The sequence below is a fragment of the Rhinatrema bivittatum genome, chromosome 4 (assembly GCF_901001135.1).
Source record: "Rhinatrema bivittatum chromosome 4, aRhiBiv1.1, whole genome shotgun sequence".
NCBI classification, from domain to species: Eukaryota; Metazoa; Chordata; class Amphibia; order Gymnophiona; family Rhinatrematidae; genus Rhinatrema; species Rhinatrema bivittatum.
This window is the reverse complement of record NC_042618.1, coordinates 436,770,706-436,790,467: the sequence shown is the minus strand read 5'-3', so window position 1 is coordinate 436,790,467 and position 19,762 is coordinate 436,770,706. Positions and strand designations below refer to the sequence as shown.

The window sequence follows — 19,762 nt, the reverse complement described above, 5'->3', positions numbered from 1 at the left end:
CAGCATTTAAAGTAGGCAACCCGAGTCAAGAAATACAAAAGAGAAAAAATAAAAATGTGAAACAATGTGATATAGAGCTGTCTCACACTCACCTATAATTTCATTATTATTTAATCTATCATTTGCCTTTCCTATTCACTACCTCCACATTCCTTCCAGACCCACTAACACATAAAAGGAGAGAGACTGACATTGATCCACACAAAAGGTCACGCTGCTCAGCAGTCACATGACTAATATCACATGACCTTTTCTGTCGCACAGATAATTTGACCATGCGTTCCGTCTCCTCTATGACGCAGGCGCCGCGAAGCTCGGCCGCCAATCATAACTACGTCTCAGCCCAAGCGCTACCAACTCACGTGACATGGTGACGTCAGAGAAGGACAAATTCGATGGTGTTGGAGGACGTTCTGTCTCTGTGAGCCGGCGACGGGAAGCGGCCGCCATCTTAGAACGTGAGGCTCGTGTTGTCGGGATTTTTTTTGTGGGGATGAAAGGGGTGCTGGTAGAAACGGGCCCTCAGATGTCACACTGGAAACGCCGATGAAGCTGGAAAGGAAAGTTCATAGTTGACTGACTGCCGCTGTAGGGTGGAGGTTATTAGCGGGCGTCGAAACTTGGTCTGGCGGTTAGGGGGGGGGCAGCCTAGCCTAGCCTACCGCGGAAGGCCTTCGAGCGCCCTGTAACTGGTGTTCCCTTGTCCCGTATTGTATCTCTTTTTTTTGTTTGTTTGTTTCATTTTATGTGTCGCTAACCGTTATTGCTTTCCCTTTAGCATCAGCCCGCGATGTATTTCTCCGTCGCCTCTGTGGCTCGGGTGAATCCGTTTAGCGCCCCTCACTTTCAGCTGACCCAGGATGGAGTGAGCGTCCGGAAGAGCAGCGTCTTGCAGCAGCCGCAGAACGGGACCTCCCGGCGTTTCGCCGCCGCCTCCGCGACTACTGAAGGTGAGACCCGCGATTGTGGTATATAGATTAGCACCGCGTGATGAGGCAAATCGGCACCGGGAGACCACCTCGCTCAGCCTCCTTCCTACCCCCTACTCTGTAAACTTCGACCTGGTCGTCCTTTTAACTATAAATCTTTTTTTCCTAATGAAAGTGAGCATAGGCCTTCTTTCATTGGTAGGGGAGGGGGGAGGTTTGTACCCATCCTCACCGGTTCCCACAGAACGGTTGTTGGTATTCTTGCTAGAGATCGGAGATTTGAGTCGTGGAAAGGAGCTTTGACCTTTCTTTGTCTTCTCTGAGCCTCTTAGGCTTTGGAGGTCAAGCGAGGATGTAATACCAGTTATGCAAGTGATGGAGCTGTGGAAATTCAAGGCCTGTATTAAAGTTGTAAGAATTAAGAGAATCTGCTGATGTAACTTTATAGTATTTCTTTTAAGTGTTTGAATATATTCCTTGATCAATAATACTGCTGTATAGTTGAGCCCGTTTTTCGTTCAGCTTTTTTTTTTTTTTCTCATTGTTTTTGTAGCTTTGTTCTTAAGATGTGCATTTGAGTAGTGGGTGGAAGGGCACATTGATATGTTTGTACCAATATTACTGGGCATAATTAACTTGTACAGTTGTGAAATCAACTTGTCCAGAGCCAGAGTTTACTTGTACTAATCAGTTGAAACCAGATCATTTCAGTTGTTTGTGGCAACCTTGGTTCAATGTTAAACAGTTTAACCTTTGAAGTAACATGCTAATTTATTTCCTTACAAATAACCCTTTTCATCAAATTATTTTTTATATTTGGTCATCTATTTTTTTAACTTTTTTTTAATATACCGATAGCTTTTTACACATCGTACCGGTTTACAAGGAACAAAGTGGAATGGACCACAAAAGGGTGTATCCTTTACATAGAACAGTGATAAATGGATATGAACATGGAAAAACAAAATAAAGAAAAGACATCATTAAGATAATACATAAAAGCAAACTTAGGTTCAGCATTTAAACCAGGAGGATAATAAAATATATACAATTTATGTAAGTAGGAAAAGCATAATTACATTGCAAATAATTATCCAGGGGTTCAAGGGGGGAGAGAGTTAAAATAGACAAGTGATTAAAGAGTAAGATATAGGGTCTAGGAAAGGGAAGAAGAACTGAAGGGTGAAGAACTGAATTAATTTGGGAAGTGACCCTTGGGAAGCAGAGGTAAGTCAATTGAGAATAGCCGAGGTGTGGAGGAATTTAAGTAAAGGCCTGCTGAAATCACTGGTCATGAAATCAGTCAATATTTTGTTAGATTTTGTTTAAATCTGGTCAGACTTTATGTAATCACACTAACAGGCCGATACAGTATAGTGTGCTCCGGAGCGCACTGTTAGCCGGCATTTGGACGCGTGTTTTGGACGCGCTAGCTTTACCCCATATTCAGCAAGGGGTAATAGCGCGTCCAACCCCCCTGAACCTAATAGCGCCCACAACATGCAAATGCATGTTGATGACCCTATTAGGTATTCCCGCGTGATTCAGTAAGTAAAATGTGCAGCCAAGCCGCACATCTTACTTTAAGAAATTAGCACCTACCCAAAGGTAGGCGCTAATTTCTCCGGGCATCTTAGAACGGTGCACAGAAAAGCAGTTTTTACTGCTTTTCTGTGCACCTTCCGAATTAATATCATGGTGATATTAAGTTGGAGGTCCCAAAAGTTTAAAAAGGTAAAAAAAAATTTGAAATCGGTTCGCGGGTTGGCTGCACATTTTACTTACTGAATCGCGAGGGAATACCTAATAGGGCCATCAACATGCATTTGCATGTTGCGGGCGCTATTAGGTTCGGGGGGGTTGAACGCGCGTTTTGACGCGCTATTACACCTTACTGAATAAGAGGTAAAGCTAGCGCGTCAAACGTGCTTCCAATCGCAGGTTAACAGTGCGCTCCGGAGCGCACTGTACTGTATTGGCCTGTTTAAGTGCCAATGGGCCTTTTCCTTTGCACATTGGATAGGTTGCTTAATACAGGAACTGGGGGTGAAAAAAAGGGGGGAGTTAAGATGGTGTCAAACCCCCCCTTGATTTTGGGGGGGGGTTTGACACCATTTTACCCCCTCCCACTTAAATCCGAGGTAATTAGTCATACTTTGGCTGTAAAGTATGTAGATTTTACTGTAGCAATAGTCAGTTTTAAAATCTGTAATTGCTCCGGTGTTGAATTGTCTGCTCAGGTGAGTGAGAGTTTATAATCACTCAAGGAACATGGAGAGAGAATAAGTTATGAGTAAATATTAAAGCTTGTACGAGTCAAATGTAGCTTTAATGAAAGATAATTAAGTTACATCAGAAGTTTAAAGAAGATTGCTAGGAGGTTGAACTGGAGGTTTTTGAATTTTCCCTAGCTTCTTGATTACACCTTTTTGAAATGCTGAAGAAATTTTATGTGGATTTTCTAAAGAATCCATTTCTTCATTTTCAAAAGCATTTTATTTGGTAAGGAGAAACTAGTTTACTCTGAAGAAAATGTTTGTAAGGTCAAGTCATCTAATAGTTCTAATCTTACATCTGACTGCCACTACTCTAAATAAACTGTAATAGAGCTTCTTTATTAGTAAGCTTTACACATGAATCTGATTAACATTAAGATTTTTCTTTCCTACTAAGAGGCAGAAGATAACTGTATTAGGTAAAAACAAAATAGATGAAAAATGTTTCTTTAAAAAAAAAGTGCTCTTGATGCAAGTTTTGTTTTGAAAATTTCCATATGTTGTGAAACTGGCGAGAACAAGATTATATAGAATGTATGGGAAAAGCTGGGGAAACTGAAAGTGGAAAAAGTCATGGGGCTGGATGAGGTTCATCTGAAAGAGCTCAGAGATGTGCTGGCAGCTCCACTGAGTGACCTGTTCAATAGATCCCTGGAAAAGGGAGTGGTGCCGAGAGATTGGAAAAGAGTGGTGGTGGTTCCGCTTCACAAGAGTTGGGAGCAGAGAGGAGGCTGGTAACTACAGACCAGTTAGCCTCACCTTGGTGGTGGGAAAAGTAATGGAGTCACTGCTGAAAGAAAGAATAGTGAATTATCTATAGTCGGGAGAATTGCTGGACCAGAGGCAACATGGATTCACCAGGGGAAGATCCTGTCAGACAAATATGATCGTTTTTTGACTGGGTGACTAGGGAATTGGATAGAGGAAGAGCGCTCGATGTCATCTACTTGGATTTCAGCAAAGCTTTTGATACAGTCCCGCAGAGGAGGCTGGTGAGTAAAATGATAAGATTAGAAGTGAGTGCTGAGGTGGTGGCCTGGCTTGCAAACTGGTTGACGGACAGAAGACAATGTGTGATGGTAAATGGAATTTACTCTGAAGAGAGAGCGGTGTTAAGTGGAATGCCGCAAGGATCTGTGTTGGGACCAGTCCTGCTCAATATCTATGTGAGCAACATAGCGGACAAGATAGAAGGTAAGGTTTGTCTTTGTGCGGATGACACAAAGATCTGCAACAGAGTGGACATGCCTGAAGGAGTGGAGAGAATGAGATGGGATTTAAGGAAGCTGGAAGAGTGGTCAAATACATGGCAGCTGAGATTCAATGCCAAGAAGTGCAGAGTCATGCATATGGGGTGCAGAAATACAAAGGATCTGTATTCGATGGGGGGTGAAGGGCTGATGTGCACGGAGCAGGAGAGAGACCTTGGGGTGATAGTGTCTAATGATCTAAAGTCGGCAAAACAATGTGACAAGGCATTAGCTAAAGATAGAAGAATGCTGGGCTGCATAGAGAGGAATATAGAGTTAAAAAAAAAAAAAGGGAAGTGATTATCCCTTTGTACAGGGCCTTGGTGAGGCCTCACCTGGAGTACTGTGCTCAGTTCTGGAGACCGTATCTCCAAAGGGACAGAGACAGGATGGAGGCTGTCCAGAGAAGGGCGACCAAAAAGGTGGATAGTTTTCATCAAATGACTTATGAGGAGAAATTGAAGAATCTAAATATGTACACCCTGGAGGAACAGAGGTGATATGATAGACTTTCAGATACTTGAAAGGTTTTAATGATCCAAAGACACAGACAAACCTTTTCCATTGGGGAAAGAAATCAGCAGAATCAGGGGTCACGATTTGAAGCTCCAAGGAGGAAGACTTAGAACCCATGTCAGGAAGTATTTCTTCACGGAGAGGGTGGTGAATGCCTGGAACGCCCTCCCGGAGGAAGTGATGAAGACTAAAACTGTGAAGGACTTCAAAGGGGCGTGGGATAAACACTGTGGATCCATAAAGTCTAGAGGATGTGAAGGAAGAGAGGGAGGCTTGCGGGAAAGTCTTCTACTACTACCTGGAGATAATACCCTTATTCAATAGACATACACGGTAAATGCGACTCAGACAGTGCTCTATGCTTCAACGGCAAGAGGAAATGTGAAAAAAAGGATTTGCATTCACAAAAAATGCAGGGAGTAGCTTGCTTGTTATGGCGGTTACTACCCCAAACCAAACAAGCCCGATGTTTCACTTTCAATGCATATCCAGTGTTGCTCTCTGCTTCAACGGCAGGGGGAACGAAGAAAAGTGGATTTATATTCAGATAACAACCAACAAGGACTGAATTGCACATGCTGGGTAAACAAATAAGCATGGGAGTAGCTTGCTTATTGCAGCAGTTACTACCCCTAACCAATTAAACTAAATACTTTACTTAGAAGCAGTTCCAGCACTTCTCTCTCTCTCTAGATATATATATCTATCTTTTTTTTTTGTCCATTTTTTTTGTCCATCTAAAAAATAGATTAAAAAAAAGTTTAAAAAATCTGCTTTTCCCTTTTAAGCCTAAGTGATTCCAAAATTGGTGATCGGTGTTATCTGAAGTAATTTAAGTAGACTAGATACTTTGTAGTCATATGCTGGCAATATAGTGATTTGTTCTGATTTTGTCCTAGTTCACTTGCTATACATTCTTGATTACAAGTAAAATCAACACTTATCCCATGGTTTCTTGCTTTGCAGTAGGGAGTCCAATCCTGGTACATGATTTAAGAATAAAATCTTATGCTTTTGGAACTGTTGGTAGCTCTTGATGTTTATGATTTCAGATGTTAGGAACATTTTAAATTAGTTATTTGCATGATATAGTTGCAGATTTGTGTCTTGGTGTACCGGCTCTGTTTCAAAACATTTTCCCTGTGATCTCGATATTTGCTTTTCTCGGAAGAAATGAGGATAAAATCATCAACCTTGTATTATGTATCCCTCACTGATTCGTTTTTATTTCATTTTGGATAAAAGCACTAGGCAAGGAAACTTCCAAATTTGGTTAGAAATCATATTTTGAACCACCAGAAAGTTAGTATCTTAACTTTTTTTTTTTTTTTTTGTCAAACAGAAGAATATAGCTGCAGATATGGATCTGGCAAATTCTTTGCTCTTTGTGGCCTTGGTGGAATCATTAGCTGTGGTACAACACATACTGCAGTGGTCCCACTAGATCTGGTCAAATGCAGAATTCAGGTTTGTGGTTGCATGACAAAAGGCAATGCAGTGGAATAACTAAAGTATGGCTACATGTGAATATAACAAGTAGTTTCACTAACTAATCCAAACTGGTCCTGAATGTCCTTTAACTTTTATGTTCTTCCAGCAATGCATGTGGTTTATCTAAAAGCATGGTGTGTCTCTTTGCTACAGAGTACAGCTGTGAATATGGTTCGCTCAAGTTTTATGCGCTCTGTGGCTTTGGTGGGGTCCTAAGTTGTGGTATAACACACACTGCAGTTGTTCCTCTGGATTTAGTGAAGTGCCGTATCCAGGTTTGTATCCCGTGAAATATAAACCGTGTTCCAACAACCAACTTACTAACTGTCTGACCCAATTTTGTCTTGTGCTTGCCTTGTCCTTCTTGAAAATGATATCATTTGTAATGTGATTCAAGTTATGAAAATACATGAGAATTTGGTACTCATCGCAGTAAATTAAAACTTTGCAGAAATGTATCAGGCAGGTGATCAAAGATAAGTTATAGTATCAAAAAAACACAAACCCTCAAGCTTTATTTAATCTGGAAAAAAACTGCTGATCAGAAGTCAGTTCATCCATGCTCACATAGCAGGTTTGCAGTACTTCAGGTGTAGTCCTATGTAATACTTATGTCTTATTTCCAGTCATTTCTGAAAATGTTTATGTAAAAAATCTAACTGATTTCTCAAGGAAAACTTATATAGTGGACAAGCTAAAATCATGTGTTACCAAGTGACCATCATAAAGCACCAGGTTGAGTTAGTATACCTTATTCTGCAACCCGCAAATATTTGTGTGTACTTAAAAACTTTAATCTTCAGTCACTTGGCTCGTTTTATGCTTTTTTTTTTTTTTTTTTTTTCAAAAAATATCTGCTGGTAATTATTAAATATTGCACATGTAACAAATTGTGCTTTTAAGCTTTAAGGAACTTGCATGTTACGGTGTTGACACTGCAGCGTTTCGGAGGGTTACTCCTTACTCAGGGGTTGCAACAGCTCCTCAATTCGTGAAGTGGTGTGCATTCTACACCCTTGGTGAATAAGTCCAGCATTTTCTGCCAAAGAACATCAACGTAGTTTTGTGTTGATAAATTTAACATCCAACTATGTACATTGGTGCCACAATTGTATATGAAAAGGTTCTCACCTCAGACTTCTTCCATGGTGCTCATTCCACATGTGCAGTGTATCACTTTCGGTTTTCTCCTCAGTGTCTACAGTCGGCCTCTGATGAAGCCGCCATGTTTGTACTTTTTTTTTTAAATTTTATTTATTTTAACACTTTACAGGCAATCCCCGGTAGGAAAATGCATGTCCACCATCATATTCTAGTATAGTCATTGTGCCACCATCCGGGATGATTAGAATCCGATTTGATTGAACACCGGAGCAGCGTGTCCACCAAAGATCTTAAAGCACTGGTGGTGGCACATTGCGTATTGAAAGGACATTCCTTCGGGGATTTTAAATGGACTATACTAGAATATGTTCCTCTGATAGAGCGCGGGGGAGACACACGCCAGATTAAATCTAAGAGAGAACTATTGGATACATAAACAATATGGTAGAACCTGGAGGTTTAAATGATGATCTTAACTGGTACACACTCATTTAAGCTTACATTCTTTCAAAAAAATTGTCAGTTGTGCAGGGCATTTTATACTATAATAGTTTGATCCTTTTGACAACCAGAGTTTCGCAGGCTTTCAGTTATATAAAAATGGTGGCTTCATCAGAGGCCGCCAGTAGACACGGAGGAGAAAACCAAAAGTGATACACTGCACATATGGAATGAGCACATAAGAACATAAGAATTGCCATGCTGGGTCAGCCCAAGGGTCCATCAAGCCCAGCATACTGTTTCCAACAGAGGCCAAACCAGGCCACAAGAACCTGGCAATTACCCAAACACTAAGAAGATCCCATGCTACTGATGCAATTAAAGCAGTGGCTATTCCCTAGGTAAACTTGATTAATAGCCGTTAATGGACTTCTCCAAACCTTTTTCGAACCCAGCTACACTAACTGCACTAACGACATCCTCTGGCAACAAATTCCAGAGCTTTATTGTGCGTTGAGTGAAAAAATAATTTTCTCCGATTAGTCTTAAATGTGCTACTTGCTAACTTCATGGAATGCCACCCCATGGAAGAAGTCTGAGGTGAGAACCTTTTCATATACAATTGTGGCACCAATGTACATAGTTGGATGTTAAATTTATCAACACAAAACTATGTTGATTTTCTTTGGCAGAAAATGCTGGACTTATTCACCAAGGGTGTAGAATGCACACCACTTCACGAATTGAGGAGCCGTTGCAACCCCTGAGGAAGGAGTAACCCTCCGAAACGCTGCAGTGTCGGAGTGTCAACACCGTAACATGCAAGTTCCTTAAAGCTTAAAAGCACAATTCATTGGAATAGGCAGAAAGCAAGATTTGTTACATGTGCAATATTTAATGATTACCAACAGATATATTTTTTGAAAAAACAAAGAATAAAAAGAGCCAAGTCAAGTGACTGAAGATTAAAGTTTTTTTTTAAGCACACACAAATATTTGCGGGTTGCAGAATAAGGTATACCAACTCAACCCGGTGCTTTGATGGTCACTTGGTAACACATGATTTTGGCTTGTCCACTATATAAGTGTTCCATTAGATTTTTTTTTATATTAATTTTCTCAGTACTGAGGTTGTATTGAAGTAAAATGTTTAGCATGAGGCATACTACATAGATTAGACTTTTTTTTTTTTTATGACATTTGATTTTCAGTCTTAAGATTTAACCCTAAAATTAAGGTTAACTGTTCATTCGCCTAGACATGCATGCATATCTCATGTTTTAAAATTTCCTCTGCATTCAGGCAAGCCAATCCCCACAGTGGATTTTGCACCTCTACCAGCAGACTGAGATGGAGTAAAAGATGTCACATATATAGCCCTATCCCAACACAGCACACCAGAATTTTCAGGTTCCAGCAGATGGTGGACATGCATTTCCCTACTGGGGATTGCCTGTAAAGCAAAAAAAAAAGTACAGTTTCTGGAACAGGCACATTACTGGATAAGTACCGCTTGCCTCCTGAGGTGATACTGAGTGGGTCCCTCCCTCCGTTGAGAGCCTTGAGTATGATAACCTTTTTCTGGCATAGTCTTACAAAAAATAAATAGCTGTTGCAGGCCAAGACTTTCATCCTTTCCCCCTGTAGCAGGAGACATCTTCCTGCTGTCAGCCAGACGTTTGTGAGGTTCTCTTTCGTTCAATGCCGACCACCAACTTCCCAGCATTGATGTTCATTGTATACCACTCACATCTCTGGGGAGTTTAGTGAGGGTGGAGGAAGAGCAGGTTGAGCAGGCTTTTGGCTAGGCCAGGCTTCCTCTCTCTGGCCATGTGGTAGGCAGTGGCAGTTCCTTCACTCACATTTTTTGTATATGACTGCGTCTCCTGTTTGTGTGCACGCTTCATAGATTGGCTGTGTGCGTAGCTAAACACGTACTTTGCCGTGTAGCTGAATGTGTATTAAGTGCGTATCGTACTGAGGCACATTAACTGGGTCACTGTGGAGCCAGAGACAAAAGTCTAAGCGCTTAGCAATTTGTGCTGCAATTTTCTCAGTGGAAGGGAATGGACAGTGGAGTGCCTCAGGGATCTGTATTGGGACCCTTACTTTTCAATATATTTATAAATGATCTGGAAAGAAATACGACGAGTGAGATAATCAAATTTGCAGATGACACAAAATTGTTCAGAGTAGTTAAATCACAAGCAGATTGTGATAAATTGCAGGAAGACCTTGTGAGACTGGAAAATTGGGCATCCAAATGGCAGATGAAATTTAATGTGGGTAAGTGCAAGGTGATGCATATAGGGAAAAATAACCCATGCTATAATTGCACAATGTTGGGTTCCATATTAGGTGCTACAACCCAAGAAAGAGATCTAGGTGTCATAGTGGATAACACATTGAAATCGTCGGTACAGTGTGCTGCGGCAGTCAAAAAAGCAAACAATGTTGGGAATTATTAGAAAGGGAATGGTGAATAAAACAGAAAATGTCATAATGCCTCTGTATCGCTCCATGGTGAGACCGCACCTTGAATACTGTGTACAATTCTGGTCGCCGCATCTCAAAAAAGATATAATTGCGATGGAGAAGGTACAGAGAAGGGCTACCAAAATAAGGGGAATGGAACAGCTCCCCTATGAGGAAAGACTAAAGAAGTTAGGACTTTTCAGCTTGGAGAAGAGACGACTGAGGGGGGATATGATAGAGGTGTTTAAAATCATGAGAGGTCTAGAACGGGTAGATGTGAATCGGTTATTTACTCTTTCGGATAGTAGAAAGACTAGGGGGCACTCCATGAAGTTAGCATGGGGCACATTTAAAACTAATCGGAGAAAGTTCTTTTTTACTCAACGCACAATTAGACTCTGGAATTTGTTGCCGGAGGATGTGGTTAGTGCAGTTAGTATAGCTGTGTTTAAAAAAGGATTGGATAAGTTCTTGGAGAAGTCCATTACCTGCTATTAAGTTCACTTAGAATAGCCACTGCCATTAGCAATGGTTACATGGAACAGACTTAGTTTTTGGGTACTTGCCAGGTTCTTGTGGCCTGGATTGGCCACTGTTGGAAACAGGATGCTGGGCTTGATGGACCCTTGGTCTGACCCAGTATGGCATTTTCTTATGTTCTTCTTATGTTCATATAAGGACATTGCAGCCAGAGCTTTCTGTGAGCCTGTCGCGCTGCCTGGATGCTCGAGGTGATTTGCCCCCTACTGATTTTGCCAGCGCTACTTGCTCACAGGACGTCAGGTTTCAACCTGTGGGGCCTGGTATGGACACATCCTCTCCTCCTGGGTGGAATTTTTCCAGGGACTACAGACTTTTCTACAGGGGGTGCCCTTCAGAGTTGGTAATGCCATCATAGAATGACGGCAGAAGAAGACCAAACGGCCCATCTAGTCTGCCCAGCAAGCTTCACACTTTTTTTTTTCTCATACTTATCAGTTACTCTTGGCAAAATTGAGATCGCATGCACGGGGTCTCTGTCTGCCACTGCATGCAAATGCTGTGGTGCAACACTCCCTGACAATGTTTAAGTGATCTGGATGAAAATGACACTGATTTGGATTGTTCCCCTCTTGAGGAAGGGGAAATTCTCCCAGATTTAGAGCCACATAGAACTCAGTTTCTTTCATAGGGATGAGTTGCCAGGTCTGATTTCTTAGACTCTGAAGCCCCTTGGAGTGGCTAAGCCCGATCATTAGAGATGGAAGGTTGAAAACATAACAAACCTGCCCTGATGCAGCATTAGTGAAACGTTGACAACGTTGGCTGAGGAAACACATCGTTTTATGAGGCACTTTCTTGCTAAGAATAGAAATATCATTATGGAGCAAGTTGAAAGATAAGTGCATAATTTATTCCCCGCCCCTCCCCCGAAGAGGGTAGCAGTGGAAACTACATTGGAAAGATTTTTGGACCTGAAGATCATAATTGCTGTTCCTAAATTGTAACAAAATACAGGCCGCTGTTCAATCTATTTTGAGGTACTCATGAAAGAGGGGTGTCTTTGACCAATCCTGGATCTCAAAGCTGTCAGTTGTCATTTGCGCGTGGCTTATTTTATGAATGGAGACTGTACGCTCCATCATAATGGCAGTACAAATGGGAGAATACCTCATGTGTCTCTGGATCTGACTGCAGTATATCTGCATATTCCCATTTGCCAAGAACATCAATGGTTCCTAAGGTTTGCCTTTCTGGGACGTCCTTATCAGTTTCAGGCCTTGCCTTTCGGGCTGGCCACTGTGTCCAGGACCTTCTCCAAGGTCATGGTTGTAGCACTAGCAATCTTGTGCAAAGACTGCATCCTAGTTCATCCATATCTGGATGATTAGTTGATTTGAGCTAAGAGCATGGAAGAAAATTGCTGGACCTCTCGCAGTGTGGTCACCTTACTGCAGCATCTAGGCTAAGTGGCAAACTTGGCCAAGAGCAACTTATAGCCATCTCAGATGCTGGAGTATATCTGCATTCACTTTGATACAAAGTAGGGCAGCATGTTTCTGCCAGAGAGTCAGATTCAGAAGTATACTCTAGTTCAAACCCTGAGAAGGATTGTTTGCACAACAATGGTCTTCTCTTCTGGTCCTGGGTTTGATGGCAGCCATGTTAGAGGTTGTTCCCTGGGTGAGGACACACATGCAATCTCTTCAGCACAAGTTGCTTTCCCGCTGGAGGCCGCAGTCACAGGACTACACGGTGAGGCTTCTCTTATTGGAGGAGTGTGTCCAGTTGCAGAGGTGGTTGCATGCAGATCATCTCAGGAAGGGTGTTTCTTGAGATACTGGCTTGGTTAGTGCTCATAACAGATGCAAGCCTCCTGGGTTGGAGGGTTCACTCAGGAGTTGATGGTACAAGGTTACTGGAATACCAAGGAACTGTAGTGAAGCATCAACCGACTGGAAACACACAGGTGGTATGGCTGGCATGCTTGTGGCTTGCCGGGCGTCGAGAGGCTCAGGCAGTCCGGATAAAGTCTGACAATGTGACAACAGTGGCCTAAATCAATCGGGGTGGAACCAGAAATCAACAAGTGTCAGAGGAGACAGATGCGCTGATTAGTATGGGCACCATCTGCTAGACATATCCTCCCACTTTGCCGGAAAGGTCAGTGACTTTCTCAGCAGGAAGAACTTGGACCCAGGAGAGTGGGAGTTAGCAGACGAAGCCTTTCAGTTCATAGTGGAGCACTGAGGCTGCCCATACTTGCTGGCAACTTCCAACAACAAAAATTCTGCAGTTTTTCAGTTAGACGGGATCCGACAGCACTGGGCATCAATGCTCTTGTTCAGGTGTGGTTACGTGGCAGCCCGCTTCCCACCCTGGCATCCCAATACACTGGATCATTCTGAAGGTTGCAAGTCTGGCCAACACCATACTTTCGGTGGCTTTGGATTGGCCCTGGAGGCCATGATATGCCCATTTGCAGAGGTTGCTAGTGAGCAGTCACCTCGGACTGCTGCCTCCTGAAGAATGTTATAGCAGGGACCCATTCTTTACAAAGCTCTGGTTTTGATTTTATCTTATAGTTTGGTCCATGAGAGGACTAGGTGGTTCAAGTGTGTGGTTATTCGCTTGTAATTTCCACTTTTACTTCAGGCCAGGAAATTTTTGTTCACATCTAGCCAATATAGTGTGTGGAGAATATTCGAGGCCTGTTGTACGGAGAGAGGTTCTCAGCCTCTGAGTGGATATTCCATTGATTTTGGAATCTTTACAGGAAGGGCTGTGTAAAGGTTTGGTCCTTAACACTTTGAAGATTCAAGTGGCAGCTGTCATCTGTTATAGGGGGTGAGTCAGTGGTGGGTACAATGTGGCATATATACAGAAAATAGAGGAGGGAAGGTAATATAAAATCTTAAAGGGGGGGGGGGACAGGCATCAGGGATTGAGTTCACATGTGACAAGGAGTCAAGAGAGGGGAGTAGAAGGCTAGGTAGCATCCCCAGCCAGGGGACCGGTTGAAGGTAGTCCGCTGTCATCTTGGTTTGGGAAAGCTTTAAGGGCTTCTTTGAAGAGTGTTCTTTCTAGGAGGCATCTTATTGTCCGTGGTAGGCCGTTCTATAGGAGCGGTCCAGCAGGGAAGAAAGCGCATTCTCTGCTTTATATTAGGTGTGTGTTTCTTGTGGGTGGAGTATCTAGTAGCATCTGGTTAGAAGATCTTAGCTTTCTGGTAGGGGTGTGGATTTTTATTGTTGAGGAGCCATGGGGAGTTTAAGTAGTGAATCGGAGTGGATGATCATTGCCAGCTTATATTGTATTCGGAAGGAGATAGGGAGCCAGTAGAGATGTGCTGGCGTAGTAAGTGCAGTTTGTAGAAGGATGAGTTGGTGATTTTTCTTATGGTTACGCGTGGAGAGGGAGGGATCAACAGTGACTCCTAAGTTCTGTACACTTTGGGGGATGGGATGGGTATCGAGTGATATGGTTGAGAATATTGAGGATTGGATGGCACAATAGAATGATTTCTATTTTGGATATGTTGAGCACTAATTTATTATGGTGTTGCCATTTTTTTGGATCATTGTGAGGCAGTTGTTGAGGAAAGGTTCAGTTACCTTTTGCTAAGGAAAGATGAGAACCAGTTCAGCACAATACCGGTTATTCCAAATGTGCATAACCTTGAGAGTAGGATGGAGTGATTAACCATGTCAAATGCAGTGGAGATGTCAAGTAAACATAGGAACAAAGAGCCATGGTCAAATCCATGTCTCACTGTATCAAAGCTAGATAGTAGGAGTTCAGTGCTGTGGTGCTTCCTGAAAGCAAACCTTATATTGGGTTGAGAATGTTGTTTGAATCAGTGGAGAACTGCAGTTTCTAGTCCTTTGGCCATGAAGGATAGGGTAATATCGGACAATAATTAGAGGTGATAGATGGGCCTTTGTCTTCCCATCCTGATGTGTCCCAGTTGTTGAAGAGAGTTGAGCATCTGTGCCTTCCCTTAAAACTGATGTGGGGTCTTAATCTGGTCTTGAATTTCTTACCGGGGCCAACTTTTCGGCCACTACATGGCCTTTCCTTGTGGCTGCTTACCTTGAAGACAGTTTTGCTAGTGGCAATCTGTTCTGCACGTCAGCCTGCCTCTCGGAAACCTTTCTTGCCATGAGCCTTTTCTACATATGACTTTGGGAGCAGTACAGCTTCAGACTGTGTCTTATTTTTGCTAAAAGTGTTTTTTAAGCTTCATTTGATTCAATTTCCCTGCCCACTTCGGACAGGGACCAAGTAGAGAGTATTGTCTTTTGCGAACCTTGGATGTTCAGTATTCCCTTTTTGGTTGGATGCATGAATATTTAATTATCGGTTCAAGTATATTCAGTGTTTTCCACACTCTTTTTTTCAGGGAATACTGACAGGCTGATGTTGGGTAGGGCTGTATATCCATGACATCTGCTTTTACTCTATCTTCATCTGCTGGAGAGGGTGCATAACACACTTGTGGGCATTGGCCTGCCTTCATTAGAAGAAAGGTAAATAGTAATGTCTCCTTACTTTTGGATTTAGTGGCACAGTGCATTAATGAGGAATTGGGTAGGTTTTAGACTTCCTAAATTGGAGATTGTGAATGTTGGTCCTTAGTTATTGCTGTATCTTTTGACAGCTAGAAGTGCTTGTACTACATGGACAACTGTTTTGCCTTCTCATATCCTCTGGTTCATGCTGTTGTCAGCTTGTTGAACCTCCCTGCTTGTAACACAAAACCTTCTTGCTCCAACTGGTGGTCTCATGTTATTGAAGTGCTATGTGAAATGAGCCCATATAGGCAAGGGCAAGTACTCCTCCTTTATTATAGTTTGGGAAAAGAACTGCATGACGGACCCTTTCATGTTAGCTTGGAATCTACATCTCTTCTGTTTTTGTTTAAGCTAGAACATTCCATACCAACTGCAAGAAGCTAGTATTCCAAAGGGAAACTAGGAAAAGAAGTAATGACTGCTGCACAATTCCTTGATACGCCTTCTTTCACATCTCCAGAATTTTGTTCAAATGGTTTGGCCTATTAACCATACTGCCTCCTTTCCCCCAATAATTTAGGGTTTCAGAAAGGATTTTCTTAATTCTTCATCCTATGACTGCTAAGAATTTGAGGTTTGAGATGTTCCAAAGCAGCCCTGTTGAGGATAAATTTAATTGCTGGTAAAATCTGTGGTATGAAAGCTGCAGTATTGGCAAAAATATCATCTTCTAGTTTGCAGTTAACGAAAATCAAAGCAAGTTGGTATTCTGAGTAAATGTGCTGCTGCTTTAAGGTATGAACATGCTCCTTAGATCCACTTCTGTCTGTGCCAGGCTTGCACAGAGTTCAGCTAAATTTTCATTTGACGTTCTTGTTGCTCTAGTCAAATGACATTCAGCAATTCTGCACATTAACATTTTATGTTCTGATGTTTTAACGCCTGCAGCATTTCCCCTATCCATGACTTGAGCTGAATTTCATATTTACTTTTACTGAGTAATGTGCTTGATAACGCTAATAGACATTCAGTTTGCTGAAATGCAGTTACTGTCCTTTTCTGTCCTACATTTCTTATACTACCATGTCTATATACATGGTAGTATGAAACCCCTCGAGCAGTGGTTCTCGAGCCTTTTCCGTTCATGACGCACCTCATTTCAATTCACGGTGGAAATAAAGTAAACGTCTAGTATTTATTTTTATTAAGAATGACACAAGGGAAAGATAAGTACTCTGAACAGAAATGCATAAATAGTAAACATCCCATACCAAAACGGCACCAATTTCCAACACTCAAACAGTAACTACCTTACCTAAGAAAAGGCAACACTGAAATATTACACCAATACATCTCCTATTAGGAAAACGGACTAAGCCAGGTTGCTGTAGAGCCCCACACAAACTACACACCAGCAGAAAACCTCACCTGAATCACATGCTGACCCTCACCTAACAAAGAATAAAGAGACCAAAATGCATAACTAAAAGCATGCAGACAAAAACTGAATTGGAAACGGCAACAAGCCAGAGAGACTGTATGCAGTGTAACAAAGGAAAAAGAGAAACATCACCCATCCTTATAAAACAAATCCAGAAATATAAAATCAATAGCAGTAAAACTATACTAACAGAACAGATTTCAAAATAGCTGATGAAAGGAATATCCAGTAATTAAAAACTCATATCAAAAATTTCTAGATACCAATAAAATATTTCAAAATAACATACACAGTTCCAATAATGAAAAATAAGGATGATAAAATGCTTTGCTCTGCATACCTGGGAACTCTTGATATCCAGGTGCCCTGAGATTATTTTGCAGGAGGAGGGATGGTTTTTCCTCTCTGACACACACACTCTCTCACACTGGCTCTCAATCTCTCACACACACATGCTTTTTCTCTCACTTATATAGGCTCTTTGTCACACATTTTAAACACACATTCTGTTTGTTTCTCACACTTACACAGGCTTTCAATCGCATATTCACATGCTCTCCCATCTACCCTGGCTCTCAAGCACACGACACACATGCTCTCTCATGTCACAGGTTCTCAATCATACATTTACATTCATGATCTGTCACACTTTTTCACACAAACAGGTTTTCAGTCACATACGTGCTGTAACACACATGCACACGATCTGAAGCATGTATGCTAATTCACTCTTCTCCTCCCCCCCCCCCCCCCCCCCCCCCCCTTAAACTAGCAGCAGCCTCCTCCATTTCCAGCCCTCTTGGCCCCAAGAAAGGACTCTCATCCACCACGGGGGCTGACTTTTTTCTCCTCTTTTGCGCCGTGCCTCTCTTCTAGCTGACTCTGCACACACTAGTATGGTCTCTTCTTTCTGCAAACGCGGTCACTGCATACTACTTCCTCTTTCGGGCTGTGGGAGGCGGGAAGAAGAAACCATGCTGCGAGTGCCGCTGACTCCAGCTCTCCTGCCACGTTCTGCCTGGGCGGAGGATGAGTTCCTATTTCGCTGGGTCAGTGGGGGACTGGGAAGTGTGGCAATAAGCAAGTTAGTTACAGAAGCAGCTTATCATTTGGCTTAGTCACACTTGGCATGAAAATTGCCTATACAAAGCTTTCAAATAATCCTCTTCCCTAGTTTAGCATTTCAATATAACTGACCAAAATTGAGCATATAATTCTATTCCACAACTCTATACACCATTTGGAAGTAAATATAATTTGTTTAGAGCAGGATATGTGTTTTTACACAGGTAACTAAAACACCATAATTAAAATCACACAAAATCAGTAATGAGTCCAATAACAATTAAGAAATACATAAATATAGCCTCAAATTGTAGTCCCCTATCTGCATTTGGGTAATAGTATCAAATATTAACAATACCAGCTTTAACTCCTCATTGTAGAGGTCTTGGTAAAACCTACTGAACTGATTTCTTGCACTCAGTTGAATTTTTCTCTTTCACAAAAGCTAAATTCAAAAGTTTCTTGAAAGTTCATTATAATGGTTCAGACCCCAATTAGCTCTGAGAACTTTGTCCCTGTGCAACCCCTAAAAAAAAAGTGGATACGAATTATGAGAATATTCAGACACTGCTTATGACATTTGAACAAGTCATTTCACTCTCCATTGCCTCGCGTACGAACTTAAGGCCTCATTTACTCAGCATTTTTCCCATAAATGCAGAATGGGGGAGAAGCCTTAATAAACAGGATTTTCCTAGCGTCCATCTGTCTACACTAAAGAAAACAAAATTATCAGGTAAGTAATTTCTCCATTAAATTGTAAGTCCTCTGGTATCTGAATGTAATCTGCTTAGAGGCTGACTAGTCAGGAAAGGTGGAATATAAATTGGATATGAAATGTTTACACGTATATTGATGGCATACATTTGTAACTCCCAACAGAAGTTACTCGCTAGAATGAGTCTTTTTATTGAAAAGAAATAGGATTTAAGAAGAAGTCTTTACTGTGGACTCTGGAGAGGAAAATACAATTATAGAAAACGAATATCCAGGTTTGATAGCTGAATCTAGCCTGTCCCTCCCTGCTCTGGGGGTTCTTAATTACATTTTTCAAGGGCTACAAATAAGTCTAGTTTCCAGACCTTGAAAGCTACACAAATTAGCCTGCTTGTTGGACAGTGTATGCAGATTTACATAATATTTATTGTGGCTTTCCTGGAAACCAGGACTCTGCAGCCTTTGAAGGTCCCTGCCTGGTTGAAAATTTAAGCATGAAAAAGATACTGGAGCGAGTGAGTTGTCTTTATTTTCTCTCTTATACACTTTCAGAACCTAAATTTTATTTGTTTAGGTGGACCCAAAGAAATACAAAAGCATTTTCAATGGATTCTCAATCACAGTTAAAGAAGATGGTGTCCGAGGACTTGCAAAAGGATGGGCTCCAACCTTCATTGGGTACTCAATGCAGGGACTTTGCAAGTTTGGGTTTTATGAAGTCTTCAAAGTCTTGTACAGTAACCTTTTAGGGGAGGTAAGTTCACATTTTGTCTGACTCCCTGCTTACCCTCTTACTGCCCATGATTCATTAGTGACCACTGACCCATCTTTTTTTTTTTTTTTTTTTTTTGTGAGTAGTGAGAATTTGGTGTCTAAACTGACTTCTAGACATCTAGAGCATTGTACTGGTAAACTACATTTGATACTGGCATCCAGTTTTCTTCTCTATCATTGAGACCTGTTTCTTAACATTGTTGGTTTTTACTTAATTAGACCCTTGATCTTATTTTCTTCCTGACAGTACATATCTTCACCTATTACTACTTTTATGACTTTAAGGAGC

General features: G+C 41.6%; 1 protein-coding gene across 3 annotated transcripts in view; it reads left to right on the top strand.

Moving 5' to 3' along the window:
• Window positions 1–298: 298 nt before the first annotated feature.
• SLC25A3 (solute carrier family 25 member 3) overlaps window positions 299–19,762 on the top strand; it is a 32,201-nt gene continuing 12,737 nt past the window's right edge. The window contains exons 1-4 of one of the 3 annotated variants that reach the window (XM_029601542.1): window positions 299–458; window positions 779–950; window positions 6,616–6,737; window positions 19,274–19,453. In XM_029601542.1, coding sequence (XP_029457402.1) covers window positions 791–950; window positions 6,616–6,737; window positions 19,274–19,453 — 462 coding nt within the window. In that variant the 5' untranslated portion in view covers window positions 299–458; window positions 779–790. Of the gene's footprint in view, window positions 459–778; window positions 951–1,812; window positions 1,845–6,313; window positions 6,439–6,568; window positions 6,738–19,273; window positions 19,454–19,762 lie in introns of those variants that run through there. The other 2 variants (XM_029601541.1, XM_029601543.1) reach the window with 2 other exon arrangements.